Source organism: Haliaeetus albicilla, chromosome 12 (assembly GCF_947461875.1).
Source record: "Haliaeetus albicilla chromosome 12, bHalAlb1.1, whole genome shotgun sequence".
NCBI lineage: Eukaryota > Metazoa > Chordata > Aves > Accipitriformes > Accipitridae > Haliaeetus > Haliaeetus albicilla.
Window position 1 is genome coordinate 9,447,487 of NC_091494.1, and position 18,295 is coordinate 9,465,781.

The window sequence follows — 18,295 nt, forward strand, 5'->3', positions numbered from 1 at the left end:
GTCAGCCTCCAGTCAAACCCGCCTGCCTTTCCCGGGGCTGCTGAGGAGGCGAGATGGGGGTGCCGGTAAGAGACAGGAAGGTTTCCGCAGCTGCGCTTAGCACACGGAGGTCGCTTCGGCCCCGGAGGAGCCGGGGGAAGCCTGGCAAGCGGCCGCGCTCCTGCGGAGGCACCGCGCTGCGCCGCGCGGGGGCGCCGCTCGCCGAAGCGCCGGCCCCTCCCGCCGCCGCCGCCGCCACCGCCACCGTGGCTCTCAGGCGCCACCGGCCCTCGGCCTCGGGAAACGCGCCCACGGGTCAGTCCACGCACCGGGGACCAGCCGCGCAGCCGCTCCGCGCCCTTCCGCCGCAAGCCCCTCGCCCGCTGCGCGCACCCGGCGCGCAGCTCCGCTCCGCCCCGCCCCGGCAGCCCGTCAGGCGCTGGGCCGCGCCGCGCCCCCGCCCCGTCACCTGACTGCCGGGGACGCGCCCGGCGCTGGTTTACCCCGCGCCGTAGCCCAGCACCCCCTCCTCTCCCTTTCCCTCACACTCCCCTGCCCTGCCGGTGGGCCGTGGCTGGCGTGCGGTGGAGCCCGTCTCCGCCATGGTGCTGGAGTCGGTGGTGGCGGATCTGCTAAACCGCTTCCTGGGCGACTATGTGGAGAACCTGAACAAGTCTCAGCTCAAGCTGGGTATATGGGGTGGTAAGGAGCCCCTTCCCTCTCCCGCCTCGTCTCCGCGGCGTTGCGGGGCCGCCGCTGTCAGCGGGGGTGGGCGTTTTCTTGCGGCGGGGAGCGGGTCTCGTTGGCTGCGGGCCCCCCCGCCGTGAGGAGTTGGCGGCCTGTGGGACCGCCGTCCCCTCTCTGAGGGGCAGTCGGTCTGTGGGTTTGCGGCCCCCTGGGACGAGGGGGCGAGCTGCGGAGCCGCGGCCCTCCGTGAGGGACGGTCGGTCAGTCTGTGGCCCCCGCGACGGAGCGTCGGTCGTTCTGTGCCTGTGGCCTCTGGCCCCTTCTTCTCCCTCCCTCCTCGGGAGGGTCGATCGGGTCGGTCTGTGAGGCTGCGGCTCCTCGCGGTAGCGGCCGCCCCCCCCGCCGCCCTGCAGGCTCTCCCCGGCGGCGGCCGCAGGCTCCGGCCGTTGTGCCGCCGTGGGGCGAGGGTCTGCCTGTGAGGGGAGCTGGGGCCAGATCCTCGCGCGGTGACAGGGCGCCAGGTTGTGTGGGGAAAAAGAGCAAAGTTAGGGTCTCCCTCCACGCGAGGCCGGGTCTTGGCCGCCCAGCTGTGGCAGTTACTCCGAGAGGCTGAGGCGAGGGGTGGGCACGCTTCGGCTAGCCTCGGAGTGCTCTGGGGCAGGAAACCATCGGCAAGCTAAAAAACCCCTTCTTTTTTTTCTTCTTTTTCTTCGCTTTCTTGAGAGTATCCTGGGTGGAAGCCCGAGTGTGCTGTCGGGTCTCTCTGCGGTGCGGTAGAGCATGGGGTGGCTCATGCGTGGTGGCCCCAGGAGGAAGGGGAGGCCTTGGTTGTGGTGCAGCTGATAGGGTGCTTGGGGAACTATGTCTTCCACATGCTAATTTCTCGCTGTAGATAATGTGTATTAAGCAGATGTGATAGTGCAATAATGTGGAGTAGCTGTTCTTAGTGACTATACCGAGTATTACAGTTTACTACCCTGTAGGTGTGCAAAAAAAACAGTTGAAGTACTGTCTAGAGAAGGCTGGCTATTTTAGGTGCTTTCTGTACGTAACGAACGACACTTCTCATCATCTTATTTTTGCTCTTGCCATGGTAGTAAGTATTTGAGCATTTATAAATTATTAATACCTATATTAAAAATGGAATGTAGTTCTAAAAAGGAATTTGGCATTAAAGCACTAAGAGGTGTATTATCTGTGCTTTCCTCACGTATAATTCTGTGTGCCAGCATTCCCTTTGGAAATCCTGTTGGCGTTGCCAGTGTCAGGAAAAGTTAATGCGCCTGTGAAAATAGGCATGCTTTTTTGTGGCTCTATGATTCATTATTTTTCTGTAATGTAAAATTGTCAAAAACAAGGTACAATTTTCCTAGTCTACACTACCTTGATAGAACTGTAATTATCATTCACAACAAAGGGAATAGTAAGAAAGATTTCCTATTATTGTAGGTGTATTTTTAGAGTAGAAACATGTAGACATCTAAATTGGTGATATTTTTGTAATCTCTTCTACCATGAAATTTTGTCTGAATGATCGGTATTTAATGACTCTTACAAATTAGACACTTATTGTGCTGTTCTGTAACTGGGGTAAGGTTTTCAGATTTTATCAGTGTGTACTTGGGAGGGTTGTAGTTGTGTTCCTTGTTCCACCTTACATAATAGTTTAAGTCACTTGTTCTGTACTTCTCTTTCTTCTAAACAGGTAATGTGGCACTTGACAATTTACAGATAAAGGAGAATGCATTAGTAAGTATTCTAATAATGTTAAATTTTTTTTTATGGGTCTAAAGACTAAGTCATGGGATAAAATATTACTGTAGTATCACGTTAACTCAGTATGCCTTCTTTACTGGTTATTGCGAGTAAGTCCTAGGTTAACTGTTTCTAATTTTGCTTGTGTTACTGGAACAGAGAAAGAAAAGAAGCTGTGGTTGAAAGGGTAAGTGTGCTCCTTCATAAGAGAAAAACAACTTATGAGAAGTTAGCAATAAGGTTTTGAAGTAGGTTTCCCAGTGTTTTAGGCATACATGCATATACAACCTGTCCTAGTGTTTGAGGCTTGGAATGATAAAACTTTAAGATATTGATGTGTTTCTGTTACCATTTTGGTCATCCTGTAGAACTCAAAGGATTTAATTTCTGCTGTGACTGCTACTGTATAATCATACTTCTAAGTCATAGGGTTTTTTCCTCACTTGTATGCCCATGCAGTAGATGTTTGTATGTTTCTGAATGATTTACTATATCTCATGGGTTTGCATAGGCCTATGTATTCTTTTTTTTTTTTTTCCAGCTTTGGTTGCATAAATCAGTTTTTAAGGCCTCACTCCTACAAAATGATTGATCTAATTGAAGTCTTCTGAAAGACAGTGGTTCCTTTCTCAGTTGTTGGTGTGGGGATGAAGGGAGAAAAAGTTCATCCTTCTACATCAGCTGATGGGATTGAAACTTATGTTTATGACTTCCTGTGTAAATTCATGCTTGTTAAAACTGGCAGGCATTAAGATGTGTACTCTCTGAAAGTAAATATGGTTATTCAAATGCTCCATTCTGTTCCTTTTAAAATAGGGATGACGGAGTGAAGGAAAAACAAGAAATAACTTGCATTAAGTACCCATAACCTTGTCTGAAAAAAACTTGGCTGATTTTTATGTTTTTTGAGTGAATGAACACCTGTGCTACTGAGAGATTCTCACTGCAATCTTTAATGTGTTTTAAAACTGTTACTCTTCTGTGAATTGAAAACATGTTGGATCTTTATATGACCAAATAATTGGTTTCTCTTCATTGTTCTGAAATTTCATAGTTTACCTGCCCATTTCATCCATTCCTGATAACTTTGTTGTACTTTAAAATTCTTGATAAAAATATCTTTGTAATCTGGTAGTTGAAAAAGGGAGGAAGAAAGCGTTACCTACTCTGTACATGTCTTTCTATCTTATGATGACAGCAAGGTTGATAACAGTTCTAGCAGTTCCGACTTACAAAAATGCATAGTCATGTATGTGACTGACCAGAGCTGAGAGGGAGCTAAGACAAATTCAAGAACTGAAAACGGGATGTTTCTGGCCGCTTTACAATTGCAATATGTTAGATTTCTATGCAGAAGTAATTAAAGGAACGTCAATATTGAACACCATTTTTAGAGAAGTCATCTATACCTTCTTGAAGAAGGGATTAAAGCAATGTGATATGGTCCAACTTTTCTAGTTTGCATGTCTGCTGCCATCTGGGTTGTTTTTGTTTTCCTATTAAGGTTTTCAACCAGAAAACAACTAGCTTTTAATTTCTGTATGTAGATATAGTACTTCTCAAATGCAGGAAAAGAAAATCCTTTGGAAAAGGGAGATGAGCAAATAGTTACTTTTAGTGTTAAGTTTTCTGAGTCCATTTTTCTTTTTTCCTTAGTCATAGTAAAAGAACATTTAATTAAAATGGAAGTTTGTCAGACCTCAGTCAAAATTTAGGCTTCAGCTTGTGCAAAGTCAACTTAAGAAGATTAGTGTAAGCTTTCTAAAATAAAATTGTAAAAAATTATTTTACAAATTAATTCTTGGGTACCTTGAAAATGTAATCATTTTTTTCCCAAAATACGTTAGAGAGAGAATTTGCTGACACAAAGTGCTGAAATGTTGTTCTGTGAGATACGTGCTTTTATCTTTTGAGGCTGTTGTTTTGTTTTGTGTGACTTCAACTATAAAAATACAGGAGTATAATGGGGCAGTTGCTATTAATGTTCCTTTTTTACTTTGTTAAAAACTTGTAGTAGTGATAGTAATGAATTCTTTCTGATGGATTTCTCCAGCTTTATCCTATTTTTCAATCATAATGAAAAATGACTGATGGCAAACTATGACCTAAGCTCTTTAGCAACTTGTTAAATGTTTCTCAGCTTATATTATTAGTCATTACCACTAAAAAGCTTGACCTCTGAGCTGCTTTACTTGTGAATTTGTATCCTGTATCCAGCTGGTCACAGCTCTTAAAATCTTCAAAGCTAATATTGCCTGTTTCTTCTCAGTTATAGTCTTGAAGCATTTTCAGTAAATCATCTTTTTTCATGTTAACATCAAACCCCAGCATGCTCATGGTTTTTATTTCATGCTAATATGTTGTTTTAGCAACTGTAAAATATCTTTAATTTCTAGTCTTTCCTTCATATCCACCTACCCCCTACCCCCCCTGGAATTTAATCTTCTGAAAACTAATTTTTCAAGGTCAGGCTCATGGTCCTGTCCTTTCAGGAGACCAAACTGAGCTGGTCCCATTAGAATTCAGCTGTAGGTCACAAATGCAGTATTAAATGGGGTGGATTTGGTTGCTGGTATCTGCTTCTACATGACTGCTCCTGGCTTTACGGAGAGCAGAGATCTGTCTTTGCTCTCACAATTTGTTTCAACCTATTCTTATGCCTGTTCTTACTACTAAAAACAGAGTTTAGAGATCAAACTATTTTAAGTGAGTCTGTTTTCTCTTTCTCTCCTGATATATTTCAATGAAAAATAAAAACTGAGAAGAAAGCTTCCAGTTAAGCTTATTGACCAGATTCTTAACATGAAGAACAGGAAGAAATATTTGGGAGGTCCTTAAGAGCAGTTGTCACCAGGAAGAATTTAAAGCCCAGAAAAGGGTTAAAATACTCCATAGCTCTTGCTTTTCAATTGTTTCTTTGAGGTGCTAAAAAAGAACAAGCCATGGAAATATTGTCACAAGTTTAGTCACTTAACTAAAGGTCGTTGATGTTAGGCTCCTAATTGCAGCTCAGAATACTTTTTAAAAACTGTGGAAATCTGGCAGAGATGTTAATTTGGATATTAATCTTCTTTTTTGGAGCAGCCCTGTTAAATGTTTTTAAGTTGTTGGAAAAGTGGTGGTCAAGATCTACTATAACTAGTACGTGGGAAGAGAGAAGCGGTTAATATCAGTCTCATTTGGGAAAATGGGTTTGCTTTTTATAATCTTTGAGATTAGGACTTCTGTTAAGGTCTTTGAATTGTGGTTAACTTATTTGAGAAGAATACTGAAGTGGAAGACAGTTCTGGAATCTTGATGTTTTAACTTATTTTTTAATCTTTCCTTTATTTATTTATTTTCTCCTACTTCCTCTTTATTTTGTCCCTCTCTTTATCATCTTGATATTCCTGTGGTTATATTCCTTTTTTTGCTGTACACTATATAGGATAGAGACTTCATGAGGCTTTGATTAATGGTAATAATTATTCACTTGTCACATGTTCCTCATCTTTATGAGCCTATATTGTTCTTGACATTTGGCAGGCATTTTGCAAAGAACTTCTCAGTATTGTTAGTGAGATTTTTTAATATGTTTGTAAATACTAAGTGCGATTATCAAAAAGAAAAGACCTATGTGGCATGTTAATAAAAATGTAAAATTAAATTCTTGTATATAGATAAAATGTTACTTTTTAGTAACTTTTGGAGTGAGGCATTATCATACTTGTAGGAGAAAATTGCCAGAAATGTGTAAATGCTTAGTTTTAAGGCTTTCTACAAGCCTAACCATGTTTATTTATGGATTCCTGAGTTTGCATGAGTATTGCTAAATAATTAAAACTCTGTCATATGGAGAACCGTTTCTGTTCTGGAACTTCAGTTCTGGGAAAATAGTTTTAACAGAAGTAAAGATAATTTTGCTGTATAAACCAGCTTATCTTTAAAATACATGGATCTGTTTAATACTTTATTTTTTTCTTTACAGAGTGAACTGGATGTACCTTTTAGAATAAGAGTTGGTCAGATAGGTAAGTTTTTGTTTCAATGTGAGTACTGAAATGGAAATTTTAGTACAGGCCTTAAGGTCAGTTCTGCTTCTGAATATCTTTTATCAAGCTTTCTTAAGTGATCTCTGTAATAGTAATTGCTGTTGAAACTAGCATAGAAGTCTGATATGACTGTCCTGGATAAATCATAAAATGTTATCTGGGAAACCCTGTTTGTGTAACTTTACAGCCTGGTATGAAAAACATGTCTGAGAGTTCTTCCTAGACACATGGATGGTCAAGGGATCTGTTTAGTATAGGCAGAGTGTGTGGCTCTTTAAAGGACAGGTAGCAATATGAAGAATTTTAAGTAAAATGCCTGAAACTGGCAAACATGCCAAGGGTTTAGGAACTTAGATACATGGTTTTTTAAAAATTCTAATAGAATAGAATAGAACCATTAAGTTCGGAAAAGACCTCTAAGATCATTGAGTGCAACTGTCAACCCAAGACCACTGTGCCCACTAAACCATGTCCTGAAGTGCCACGTCTACACGTTTTTTGAACACCTCCAGGGATGGTGACTCCACTGCTTCCCTGGGCAGCCTGTTCCAATGCCTGACAACCCTTTCAATAAAGAAATTTTTTCTAATATCCAATATAAACCTGCCCTGGTGCAACTTGAGGCCATTTCTTCTCATCCTGTCACTAGTTACTTGATAGAAGAGAGCAGTACCCACCTCGCTACAACCTCCTTGATAAGTGATAAGGTCTCCCCTCAGCCTCCTTTTCTCCAGACTAAACAGCCCCAGTTCCCTCAGCTGCTCCTCGTAAGACTTGTGCTCCAGGCCCCTCACCAACTTGGTTGCTCTCCTCTGGACACGCTCCAGCGCCTCAATGTCTTTCCTGTAGTGAGGGGCCCAAAACCGAACACAGTACTCAAGGTGCAGCCTCACCAGTGCTGAGTACAGGGGGATGATCACGTCCCTGCTCCTGCTGGCCACACTATTTCTGATACAGGCCAGGATGCCGTTGGCCGCCTTGGCCACCTGGGCACACTGCTGGCTCGTATTCAGCCAGCTGTCAACCAGCACCCCCAGGTCTTTTTCTGCCAGGCAGCTTTTCAGCCACTCTTCCCCAAGCCTGTAGCGCTGCATGGGGTTGTTGTGACCCAAGTGCAGGACCCGGCACTTGGCCTTGTTGAAGGTGTCAGCATTGCTTTTTCACATGAAACGTTTGTTGGAGATGAATGTGTGTTGTGTTTCTTCTTTTACTTCCCTGGGAAAATCACGTTCATCCCAGTGAACTGAACTCCAGTCATGATCTCAGGTTTTGATCTGAAGTCTTCTGACTCAGACTGCATCTTCTTGCTTAAATCTATGACTTACATTTTTCTCTGCATGTATTTTATCACTTCAGTGGCTTTATAGAATGTTTAGGCCCATACGGTTTCTGCTTACCTTCTAAGGTGTTTAGGACATCAAGATATAGGGTTAATGCTCTTCAATGCCTGAGGTATTGTTTGGACTACGCACAGCATAGATTTTTGGTTTGATGTAACTGTATCTGCTTTGTTTAGATAAACTTACTCTGAAGATTCCTTGGAAGAATCTCTATGGCGAGGCAGTTGTTGCAACTCTAGAAGGCTTGTACCTTCTAATAGTTCCTGGAGCAAGTATGTAAACTCTTCAATGACACAGTTACATAATGGAAGAGAAAAATATCTAAGGGTAGCATGTAAATGAGTATATAATAGCAAGTAGATCATGTAAGCTGCCATTTTTACATGCTGTTCCCTCAGGGAAATCTCTAGACAAATGTTGGCAAGTTAGTGGAAGAAGGGTGGGAGAAAACAGCACCTGTTGCTTTTATGGAAGTCCTTGGTTGTGTCCATTCCAAGTGTTTATCCTGAATCCACTTTTCTGGCATGGGTTAGATCTTTTGACTGTTACATGATATAGGTCATCTGCTTCTAAGTGACAACAATTGAAAGTAGTAATTCCATTATAACTGTTTTTAGGGACAGGGAAGAGGATCAGAGAACTTGATTAGTTTTTTCTGAAATAAGAACCTCTGGTATATTAAGAAAACTTGCAAGTTTCTAGAGCGTCAAATATATGTGTAGTAGAGCTTACACACCTGCATTGTGTGGCACAGACCACACTTCAGAGTCTGAATTTCCATGGAAGGGTTCTCCTGTGAAGTAATACTTAAACGTTCATATGATCCTTTTGTTTCTTACTGTGTAAAAATAGCAATTTCAGAGGCTGGGTGCAGCTTTCAGCAATTAAGCCTAGAACAGCCTTTATCTCAAACAAGGCGTTTTGCAACATAATGTTGAATATGGTGTGCATTGCTTGATTATGTATTTACATAACTTGAAATTTAGGATTAAAGCTGTCCCAACTTGGCTTACAGGCATTAAATATGATGCAGAGAAGGAGGAAAAATACTTGCAGGATAATAAACAAAAGGAACTGGCAAGAATTGAGGAAGCCTTGCAGAAAGCGGCAGAAAAAGGTACTGTGCTAATAATACAAATCTCCATCGGAATTTGAGGACTTAGACTGTGCTATGAAAGAAAAGTCCAGTTTTGTGATTGACTTAAAAATTTTTTTCAAGTGTCTAGCTAATCTTACAGTGCTTTGAAAAGCCTTTTTCCTCTAAAGCTTGAAAGAAATGTTATTTGTTTTGTTTACCTTTCATTTATCCAGTCAACTTCCATTGGAAATGGGAATTTGATAATCTGGTATGTGGTTTTTTTTTTTTTTTTTTTTTCTTCCTTAAAGCTCTAGGGGAAAAGGACCAAGGGTAGAGAAACTGCATTGGATGAGGCTAATGTTATCTTGCTTTAGAGCTTCAGTAATAGAAGTTTAATAATGTGTTTGAGGTGCATGTGACAGGTTGTTCTTTGCTTAAAGGAACCTTTAAGCAGAGTGGTAAGGTTAGTAAATTTTTACTTAGCAATAATGCTTTAGTTTCAGTTTCTGCTGTCCTTTTATGATATACTGCATTTTGACTGGTTTGAGAAATGAGACTCTTGAGCAGGAAATAATTCGTGACACAAGAAAACAATTGAACATGAACATAGGAAACTTTAGTTAAACTTTTGGCTTGGGTCATTAAAATTTGAACTTTCGTTTATAGGTTAAAATAATTGATCATTTCAGTCCAGGTAACCTGATTTGTGGTTTGGGTTGGGTTTTTTTGTTTGTTTGTTTATTTATTTTGTCGTAACAAATATGTTTAACAGAATTATGGTATAAATTAGGCTTGTTTGGACAGAAACCAAGGTCAGAACCAATGACAGGTAACTACAGATGGTAGAGGAAAAAGTTACTACTGAAGTTTTGTTTGAAGTGAGACCTTTTTGTTGGGTAGTGTAGTGATTCTTAAGATTCATCTCTAGGATACCTGTAATGCTGCAAGTCATTTGCCTTGGAAAAGTTACTGGAAATGAAGTGATGCTTACAACACTTGGAAAAAGATAGTTTGATTGTAATCTCTTTGCTTATTTAATTTTCCAGTTACAGGACTCTCTGCTGCCTTGTTCCTGCTTTGCTAGTTTGAGATGTACATTTGCAGTTTCCTTCAAACAGCAATCTGGCAATCCATTTACAGTGAAGAAAGAAGCCTTGCTATATTTTTTGTCTTTAATATGCCAGAAACTGTATGAGAGCTAAGGCAACTTCAGTGAATGAATTTTGCAGCCATTACTTCATGCTGGGGCAAAGGAATGTTCATAGAGGTTTAACCTTGGTTATGTAGGACTTGGATACTGTAAAGTAGCAGTGCTTCAGCCATTACTCTTTGCACCAGTTTTAATGGGATGAAGGGATAATGTAACAAGAAGAATTTAACCTAATGGGCGTTGCTTGAGGAATTCCAATTCTGAAACTTCATATAATTAAGAGTGAGTCTGTGCACCTGCAACAGTTCTTTTTTTGAAAGAAACTTAGTACATCCAGCATTTGTAAGGCTTTGGGGAAAAAAAAAATCATATAAAAATGATACCTCAGTAGCTCAACTCCATATATAAAGAACTAGAATTAATTTTAGTCATGTTTTGCAGTTTTAAACTTTCAGCCTTGTGACGGAAAAGCTAGAGGAACATTCAAACTGGATTATTTTAAACTGTAGTTAACCTCTCAGTCATACTGCAGCATGATTCTTATGGGTCCTTTCCAACTTGAGATATTCTATGATTCTGTGATCATATCTCAGTGGTAGCTATTTGTGTTTCTGGTGTTGTACTAGAATATTGTACTCAGGAGGACTTGTGTAGTTGCATGAGCAGATCCCTTGCTTTTGCTAGATACAGAGGTCTTAGGGCTCAAGTTGCTCTACTGCACTGTAAACTTCTAAGGGATTCAGCTTTTTCTGTAGACTTTTAAGAGCACATGATAGCTGGTGAAAATCTAGGAAATACCTAGAATAGAAACTTACCGTGGTCCATGAATTCTCAGCTGTACTTGCTTTTCTGATTAGTACTCAGCTTACCTCAATGTGTTTAGAATCTTGATTCTGTACTTGCATTTATTTAAGAGTCTCTTGGCATAAACAGTCCTGGGGATATTTTCTTTAGACATGCTATTCAGATACTGAGCAAAATGGTGATGTCACTGTGTGGTTAGTGTAGTTTGATGGGGAAGTGATGACAAGGTCTGCTGACAAAAGTGGACAAAACATTATTTTCTTTTTTCTGAGCTATTAAAGTCTGTCAGTATCAAAACTCATATATGGAGACTAAAGCTTGCAGCTCTTGTCTTTTACTGGTTGTAAGTAAAATCAAAATCACATAATTTGCCTATGTAGATAATCTTTGAAACTAGATATTCTGAATTGACTCAGGCTGTCTGATACCTAATGGAAATACTAATGTGTCATACAGGTTTTATAAACTTAACATTAAATCTGGAGCTGATTTCCTTCTTTTAAACAAAATGCATTTTTTTGGTTATTTGCTACCATGTGGACCAAGGCACTCATTCACAAGATTCGTTGTATGGGTTGGAGAGCCTGGTATACAAGGACACTAAGCCTGGTGGGTATGCATCGTTAGTTACATTTTGCACATGCATGATGGGTATGCAGCTCACATTTTTAAAAACAATCCCCACCGAAGCAGCCAAATGTAGAAATGAGAAAACAATACTTGTTTGGTAAGCATCCACATGTTGGTGGTTCTAGAAATTAGATTTTAATGACTGTGGATTCAAGTGGAAACTTGTAATGACTAGTCCTGTCTTAATTGAGTGGCTGTTCAAGATGACTAAGAGACCATTTAGAAAGACTTCCATCAACCATCTTGAGCTCGAGAATGTTATAAAATGCTGACAACACTCTACTGTAGTTTTAAAACACTGTCTTTAGGTGTTTTGAGAATAGAGGGTAATTATCCTTACTTAAAGTGTCTGGGCTTAAGATACACAAGTTCAGGCTGTCTTGAAACTGTGGACAGGCAAAATGAACCACAGCAGATTGAAGGCATTTAGCATGCTTTTCCCTGCTTCTGTTTATTTGGATTGCTCTCAACTTAGGCAAGGAAACAGTTTCCATTGAAATCCAGAGGAACTGTTATTATGTTGTACCTGCTGTATATTTATCTTCTTGAACCAGATTTTCAGAAATTTATTCTTAGCCAAAATTACTTAGTGGGCTTTTATCTGAGCGCAGGTTTAGAATGAGCTTAAAATCATACATTTAGTGTCTCCATAGTAATGGATGCAAGTAATCAAGAAGAAAACCATGTTGCCTTAGTTTTGTCATACATGGGAGTGAAAGCCTGAGAACTACAAATTCAACAGTAAGTGAAGGAAGCTCTCTTTTTAAAATATCATTTATAGATGATTACTTGTACTGTTAAAAGGAACTATCCAAAAGAAAACATTGTTTCTCTTTGGCATAGTTTTTCCTTTTTGTTATTTGTAGGGTGATCACCTTACCTGCAAGACAGGTTGAAATCTTGGCAGGCACTTCCTTCTCCTTTGTTTGAACAGGCATGCAAATTACATAAAGTTCCACAGAGTTAAATACGCTGTTGTACTTGCTTCCTTCTTGCTTTAGTGGGATACACACTTCTCATGCTACAACTTCTTAAAGTTAAGCATAGGCAGCCCTATTGCTAAGTGTTGTGGTTTCAGCCCAGCCGGTAACAAAGGACCACGCGGCCGCTCGCTCACTCCTCCCGCCCCCCTCCGGTGGGATAGGGGGGAAGACGGAGGAGAGAAAAAAAACCAAAACTGGAACCTCGAGGGTTGAGATAAAGGCAGTTTACTGGAACAACACAAAGAAATTGCAACAACAACAACGGTACTAATGAAAGAGTATACAAAAAGAGTGATGCACAGTGCAACTGCTCACCACCCAGGACCCGACGCTCTGCCACTTCCCCCACCGAAAGTAGAGACCACCCCCCGGCCCGCTCCCCATTTATATACTGAGCATGATGTCCCATGGTATGGAATAGCTCCTTGGCTAGTTCAGGTCAGCTGCCCCGGCTATGCCCCCTACCTCCCAGGTTCCTGTAAAAAATTAACTCTATCCCAGCTGAACCCAGGACACTTAAGTTGTTTTCCCCTATGTGGCCAGAGAGGGGAAGGAAATAATGCAACTTGCCATAGAAATATGGAAATATATGAGCATTAATTTTATTCATGAAAGGGTTGTGATTGTGTGGGTCGTAATTTGTGTGTAAATAGTAAAATTGAATTTCATATAAAGCTTTTAAAGAGTCATCATTTTTGTATGCCTTGTTTGCAGTTACTGTTATCGTTCTTTCAGATCACTTTCATACCATCCTGTTGATTGCTTGAGAATCATATTGAAAAGTGCTCTTTGGATTTCCTCGTACATGTCAAATATCTTAATGTGGAAGTTACGCTCTTGTATTGTAGAAGCCTCTTCTGGATTTAAACTTCCATACTTTTTTTTTCCCCGTGTGTGTATTACTAACTGTTCAGTTATGACAATTACACTTTTGCCTGAGGTCATTAAATAAAAACCAAACACTTGGATTACAGAAAAACTTATTCATCAAGGTTTCTAATAAGCAATCATGGCTCTGTTTTTAGCTCCCTTTTGTACATAAGTGATCTGGAATTATGCTATACAGTGCACTTGTAAAGAAGTCTGGGTATGTATTTGCTGAGAAGCCTGGTGATTATTTGTAATTCCTTGAACTCTTGAGACGTTGCATAAGGAATATATGAAAGCTCAGTTAAATGCCTTGACCTTACAATTGGCAGGACAATTGATTCAGTAGAAATTTGGATACTTAATCTAAAGTTTTTACTGGCTGCTTAGTCTACTTGGGCTTAAGTGAATTTAGGTATACATAAATGATGAAAAATAAGGCTCTGTGCTATGAGAAGTAGCTGAATGCTTCCTTAACAGATCTGAAATTCCTTAAAAGCTTTTAATGAGACCTTACTAAGGCATTCTGCTTTAAGACAAGCTAAACTTACTTTCATATTTTCTTATGCTTTCTTACATTTCTGCTTTACTAACTTGAATTTTATCCTTTTCCCAAAAAATTGCTTGCACTGAAAAAGGACGTAAGCGTAAAAAGTATAAAAAGCATTTTAAGAGACCCTTTAAAGGTCATGATCACTCAAAAGGTGGGTAAAAATTATGGCTTTTAACTTTTTAAAAGACTTTTTTTTGCTTTCTGTTTGGATTAGTTTTTCTTAGTCATGGTTATACACCCACTGATACCTTTTTTTCTCCTGTTTGAAAGAGAGGATGTAAATTGGAGAGAGCTCTTTTTTTCTTTTTGTCCATTCTCTGGATCCAATAAGACTGAAGAGAGTCCTTGTTTCTCTCTACTTGGATAGCTGTACTTGTTTATTCAACCTGAGCTATCTGTGCATTTCCAACAAAAATGTGCACGTTTGGTAGGCTGATTAGTGGCACTTCACTGTGACTGTTCGAAAAACTGCACGTGGAAGAGACCTGTTTTTCTGATATTTGTAATATTCCAGTAACAGCTATGTAAAGTAAATGTGATACTATACTGATGATATAGCAGTAAACAGTCTTTTTAAGCACTTTTTAGCTTCTGTTCTAAATAGCTAGCATAGTTTTATGACTGATATTTTAACAGCAATGAAATTGATGTTTTTTCCCCCAAGAAGATAATCATTGTCCATAAGTACCAAATCATGCAGGTTTTCAGTATTAGCATGTGACTAAGAATGGGTCGCCATATCCCATGTGGTTGTATTGTTACGTATTTGGTCTTGGAGGAAGCTGCAGCATAGACTTGTAATTGGAGTAAAACCTTTGTGGGGACCCTAGATAAACTTTGTAAGGTATCAAATTTTTATTGTTGCTGGTAGCTGCATCTGTCTGGAAAAACTTTCAAGTGCAAGCAGGCAACCCATTAAGGTCATGAAGCTTCGATAAGCACTTCTGCCCTTTTTTTTTTTCTTTATTAGTATTGTGTTGGATTCTGTTAATAGGGAGTGGGAGTTGTGAAGAAATGATTAATAGGAGGAAATGTGAGTTGCATGTAAAAGTGGTATAACGTTTTGGTTTCTTCTGAGTTCCTGACTGATTTTTTTTACTTAAAATCAAATGCTCTTTTGACTAAAATAGTGTTATATCACATTCAATAGCGAAGTCTTTTTGTTTTTAAAGGAATCTCTTGAACCTCTCTCAGAACTTAAATAAAATACTCCTAATTTTTATAGCAAGATGTATAAAGTTATGTATCTGTGGTGTTCAGTGTGCATTCCATATTTAAAAAGATACAAACAGTTAAAGTAAGCAGAGAAGTCAAACTTGAAGCTCAACCCTAAACTTAGTCAAAACCTGTAGTCCTTACTTCTCTCGACTTGGATAGCCATGACTGTTTCTTCAGCTTGAGCCATGCGTAGCATTACAACAAAAATGTGCAAGCTTGGTAGGCTGATTAGTGCCATTTGCTGGGACAGCCACTTTGTAAGGTGGATACTGAACAAGACAAGGTAGTCTGGAAAGATAGCTGGAGAACAAGCAGCTCACCTAGCCATATTTTAGGTAAAATGTTAAGATGCTCAGTCTGAGGTAATACTTTTAGAGTTACATCATTAAGTAATGAGGGATTGTAAATATTCCCCCCCTTCACCTTGGCATGCATACATTTGTCTTGGGTGGAATGCTGAACTTCTGTGGGTATGCAACTTCTGCTACCCTGTCTTGTTCAGCATAAGTATCGCTATGTAGTATAGCAACATTTGATATGGACCTAGCTTAAACGGTCACAGTATAAGTCTGGTATGGAAGAAATGGAATATTTCAGAGTAACTGTTTGGTTTTGCTTATGGTATGCTAGCTTTTTAACTTTCTCAGGCAGTGTTGTATGAAGGGCTCTAATGGACTGGTCTCTTGTTGTGCAAGTATCATCTTCACCTGGTTATTGAAGGGTATTTTGTGCTAAATTACACAGTCTTACTTATTTGTTTGTTGAAACCCCCAGTTAACTGCTGAGGGACTCTAAAGAGAACCTTTTACCTTGGAAGGAGTGGGGAGAGGTATATTAAACAAGAACTTACTGTAAGCTAAACTGTTTTGGCTGAAACTTAGACAAATTTTCTTATTGATGTGATGTTAGCTGTGTGTGCACTACACATCTTCAGAATATGGACGTACAGAAAAGGAAAAAATGCAAATATGTAACCTAAACAAGTGAAAACTTAAATGTTAAGTACTGATGTTAGAGTAAACATTAAATTTACATTAGTATAGCTGTTGGTGTGGTTAAACTCAAGATGCAATTACTACACTGAATGCTGTCTTTTAAAAATTATTGTTTTAGACAAACCAAAGGAGGAGAAGAAAGATACTTTCTTAGAAAAGCTTGCAACTCAAGTTATAAAAAATGTGCAAGTCAAAATTACAGGCATTCACGTTAAATACGAAGATGATGTAAGTATCGGGAACATATTCTCCTCATTTTAAATTGGACTCCAGTGCAGTCATGATTGTCTAGTCCACAGAGGGAAACTGTTATCTGGCACCTTGAAAAAGTTGCTGTGGTTTCTTTTGCACCACTTCAAATGAAGTACCACAGATATGACTGAAAGCCAGAAATATTTTTGGTATGTGAAATAGCTATTCTCTTTTTTGCCTTGTCCCGTGGTGCCTTGCTTACTAAAAGTGGATGATGGCTGTTTGTCAGATGTTAGTGTGTGTAGTTGATGTACAGGATTTTTCAGTGTCCTGGGTAAAGTCCAGAATGGCAGAAACTGCTGGAGTTTCAGATAAGTCAGAAGGCATATACTTGAAAACACTTAATTGATAAATGAGAATGTTTATATGAACAAAACTGCTATTACTCTAGCCTACTTCCTTTAGGAAAATGATGAAGTGGTTTGTGATGAGATAATTGAATGTAAAAGCAAAGTGTTGGATATAGAGTACTTCTCAAACCTATTTTGGAACTTTTCAGAGACACTAAATTTAAAAAGGTGTGAGGGATGGAAGTCGCAGAATGATAAAGCTGACTGAGATGTGGTACTCTGTAGTTCTTAGTTCTTTCCTGTATGGGGATTTTAGAAGCCAAAAGGAAATTTTCAGCTTGAATTGAAGTCCTAAATCTTTATGCTACAGCCATGTTAGTTTTGGTCCAACTTAGGGGGTTCCAAGAATGCTTCAGGTAGAAAAATTAAGCAAAGGAAGATGCTCAGAACAGCTCAGGATTTCAATCGACTTCAATTAAATGATACATTTCTATTTGCAGCAAGAGAAATAAAGAGCTGTTATTTTTCTGTTTTTGTAGATCACGGATCCACAGTGTCCGATTTCCTTGGGAATGACATTGGGCGAGCTTAGTTTACTGGTAATGTGTGTGTGCATGCATGTTCTTGTGTTTTCGATTTACTTGTCTTTGGAGTACCAGAAAGTAAAAGTAATATATTAAGATGATGTAATGAAAGTCTGCATACAGCTGGAAGCGAAGACAATCTGTCATTCATGTAAATAGTACTTGAAGTTTGTGCAAGCAAAAGGGAAGACGATTGAAGCACGTCACACTTTCTGAGACTAGTGATTTGTTCTTAAGATCCAAGTGATCTTTAAAACTGAATATGTTTACTTTCATAGGGCAGGTTATTTCCAGGCCTAATAATTAAATTAGGGCAAACATTACATCATGATGATAAAGAATGTGGTATTTTGCCAGGCCTTTTGAGAAACTGGGGGAGAAAATTTCAGCTAACCCTTGTTTTCCTTAGATGTTAAGGATTTTATGGGTAGGATAAGGAGTTGAAAATCAAAACAAACTGACAAATTTTGTGTTGGATTTTGACTTGTGTGTATGCAGTCTAGAGAAACTGGCTTCTGTAATCACATAGCACCAAAATGATGCATTCTGTGCTTGAAAGTATAGGATAAAACTGCAAATGTGTTAAATAAGATGCACAGAATGATTTTTATTGCTTTGAACTTTTAGACAACAAATGAGAACTGGACACCTTCTATTCTGAATGAAGCTGCAAAAATAATATACAAGGTAATGTGTAGTGTTCTTTTTTTTTTTTTATTTTATTTTCCTAGACAAGTGAAGAGGGGAACTGATCTTGGAGAGAAGTAGTCTGGGGTTCTAAATAAAAATTGGAAAAATAGTTTGTGTTGCAAATTTTCCTGTTTTTCTTAATTTTGCTGTGTGTTTAAACAGAAGTAGAGTACAAATAACTGGCTTTATGTAAGGCATAACTTTCAATTCTATGATTTAAATAACTTCCTTTAGATGCAAACACTCATTGCCTCATTAAATGCATTATATGACAAGTCTGCATGGTAACTATGATTTCAAATACATTTTGAATTTGCCATTTCCTACTCTAGTTTGTATGCCTAATGTAATTGGGATTCTGGTACCTAAGCAGTCTCTCTGTTCTCCCTGCCGCCTAACCCCATGCTGA

The 18,295-nt window shown here is 39.4% G+C and overlaps 1 protein-coding gene across 4 annotated transcripts in view; it reads left to right on the plus strand.

Moving 5' to 3' along the window:
- The first annotated feature begins 450 nt into the window (after positions 1–450).
- The window catches only part of VPS13C (vacuolar protein sorting 13 homolog C), a 106,537-nt gene continuing 88,692 nt past the window's right edge, over positions 451–18,295 (plus strand). For 3 of the 4 annotated variants that reach the window (XM_069797996.1, XM_069797998.1, XM_069797999.1), the window contains exons 1-10: positions 451–681; positions 2,372–2,415; positions 6,389–6,431; positions 7,969–8,064; positions 8,808–8,909; positions 11,371–11,433; positions 13,943–14,008; positions 16,189–16,298; positions 17,152–17,211; positions 17,824–17,883. In XM_069797996.1, the coding sequence (XP_069654097.1) occupies positions 582–681; positions 2,372–2,415; positions 6,389–6,431; positions 7,969–8,064; positions 8,808–8,909; positions 11,371–11,433; positions 13,943–14,008; positions 16,189–16,298; positions 17,152–17,211; positions 17,824–17,883 (744 nt within the window). In that variant the 5' untranslated portion in view covers positions 451–581. The remainder of the gene's footprint in view (positions 682–2,371; positions 2,416–6,388; positions 6,432–7,968; positions 8,065–8,807; positions 8,910–11,370; positions 11,434–13,942; positions 14,009–16,188; positions 16,299–17,151; positions 17,212–17,823; positions 17,884–18,295) is intronic. The other variant, XM_069797997.1, reaches the window with a different exon arrangement.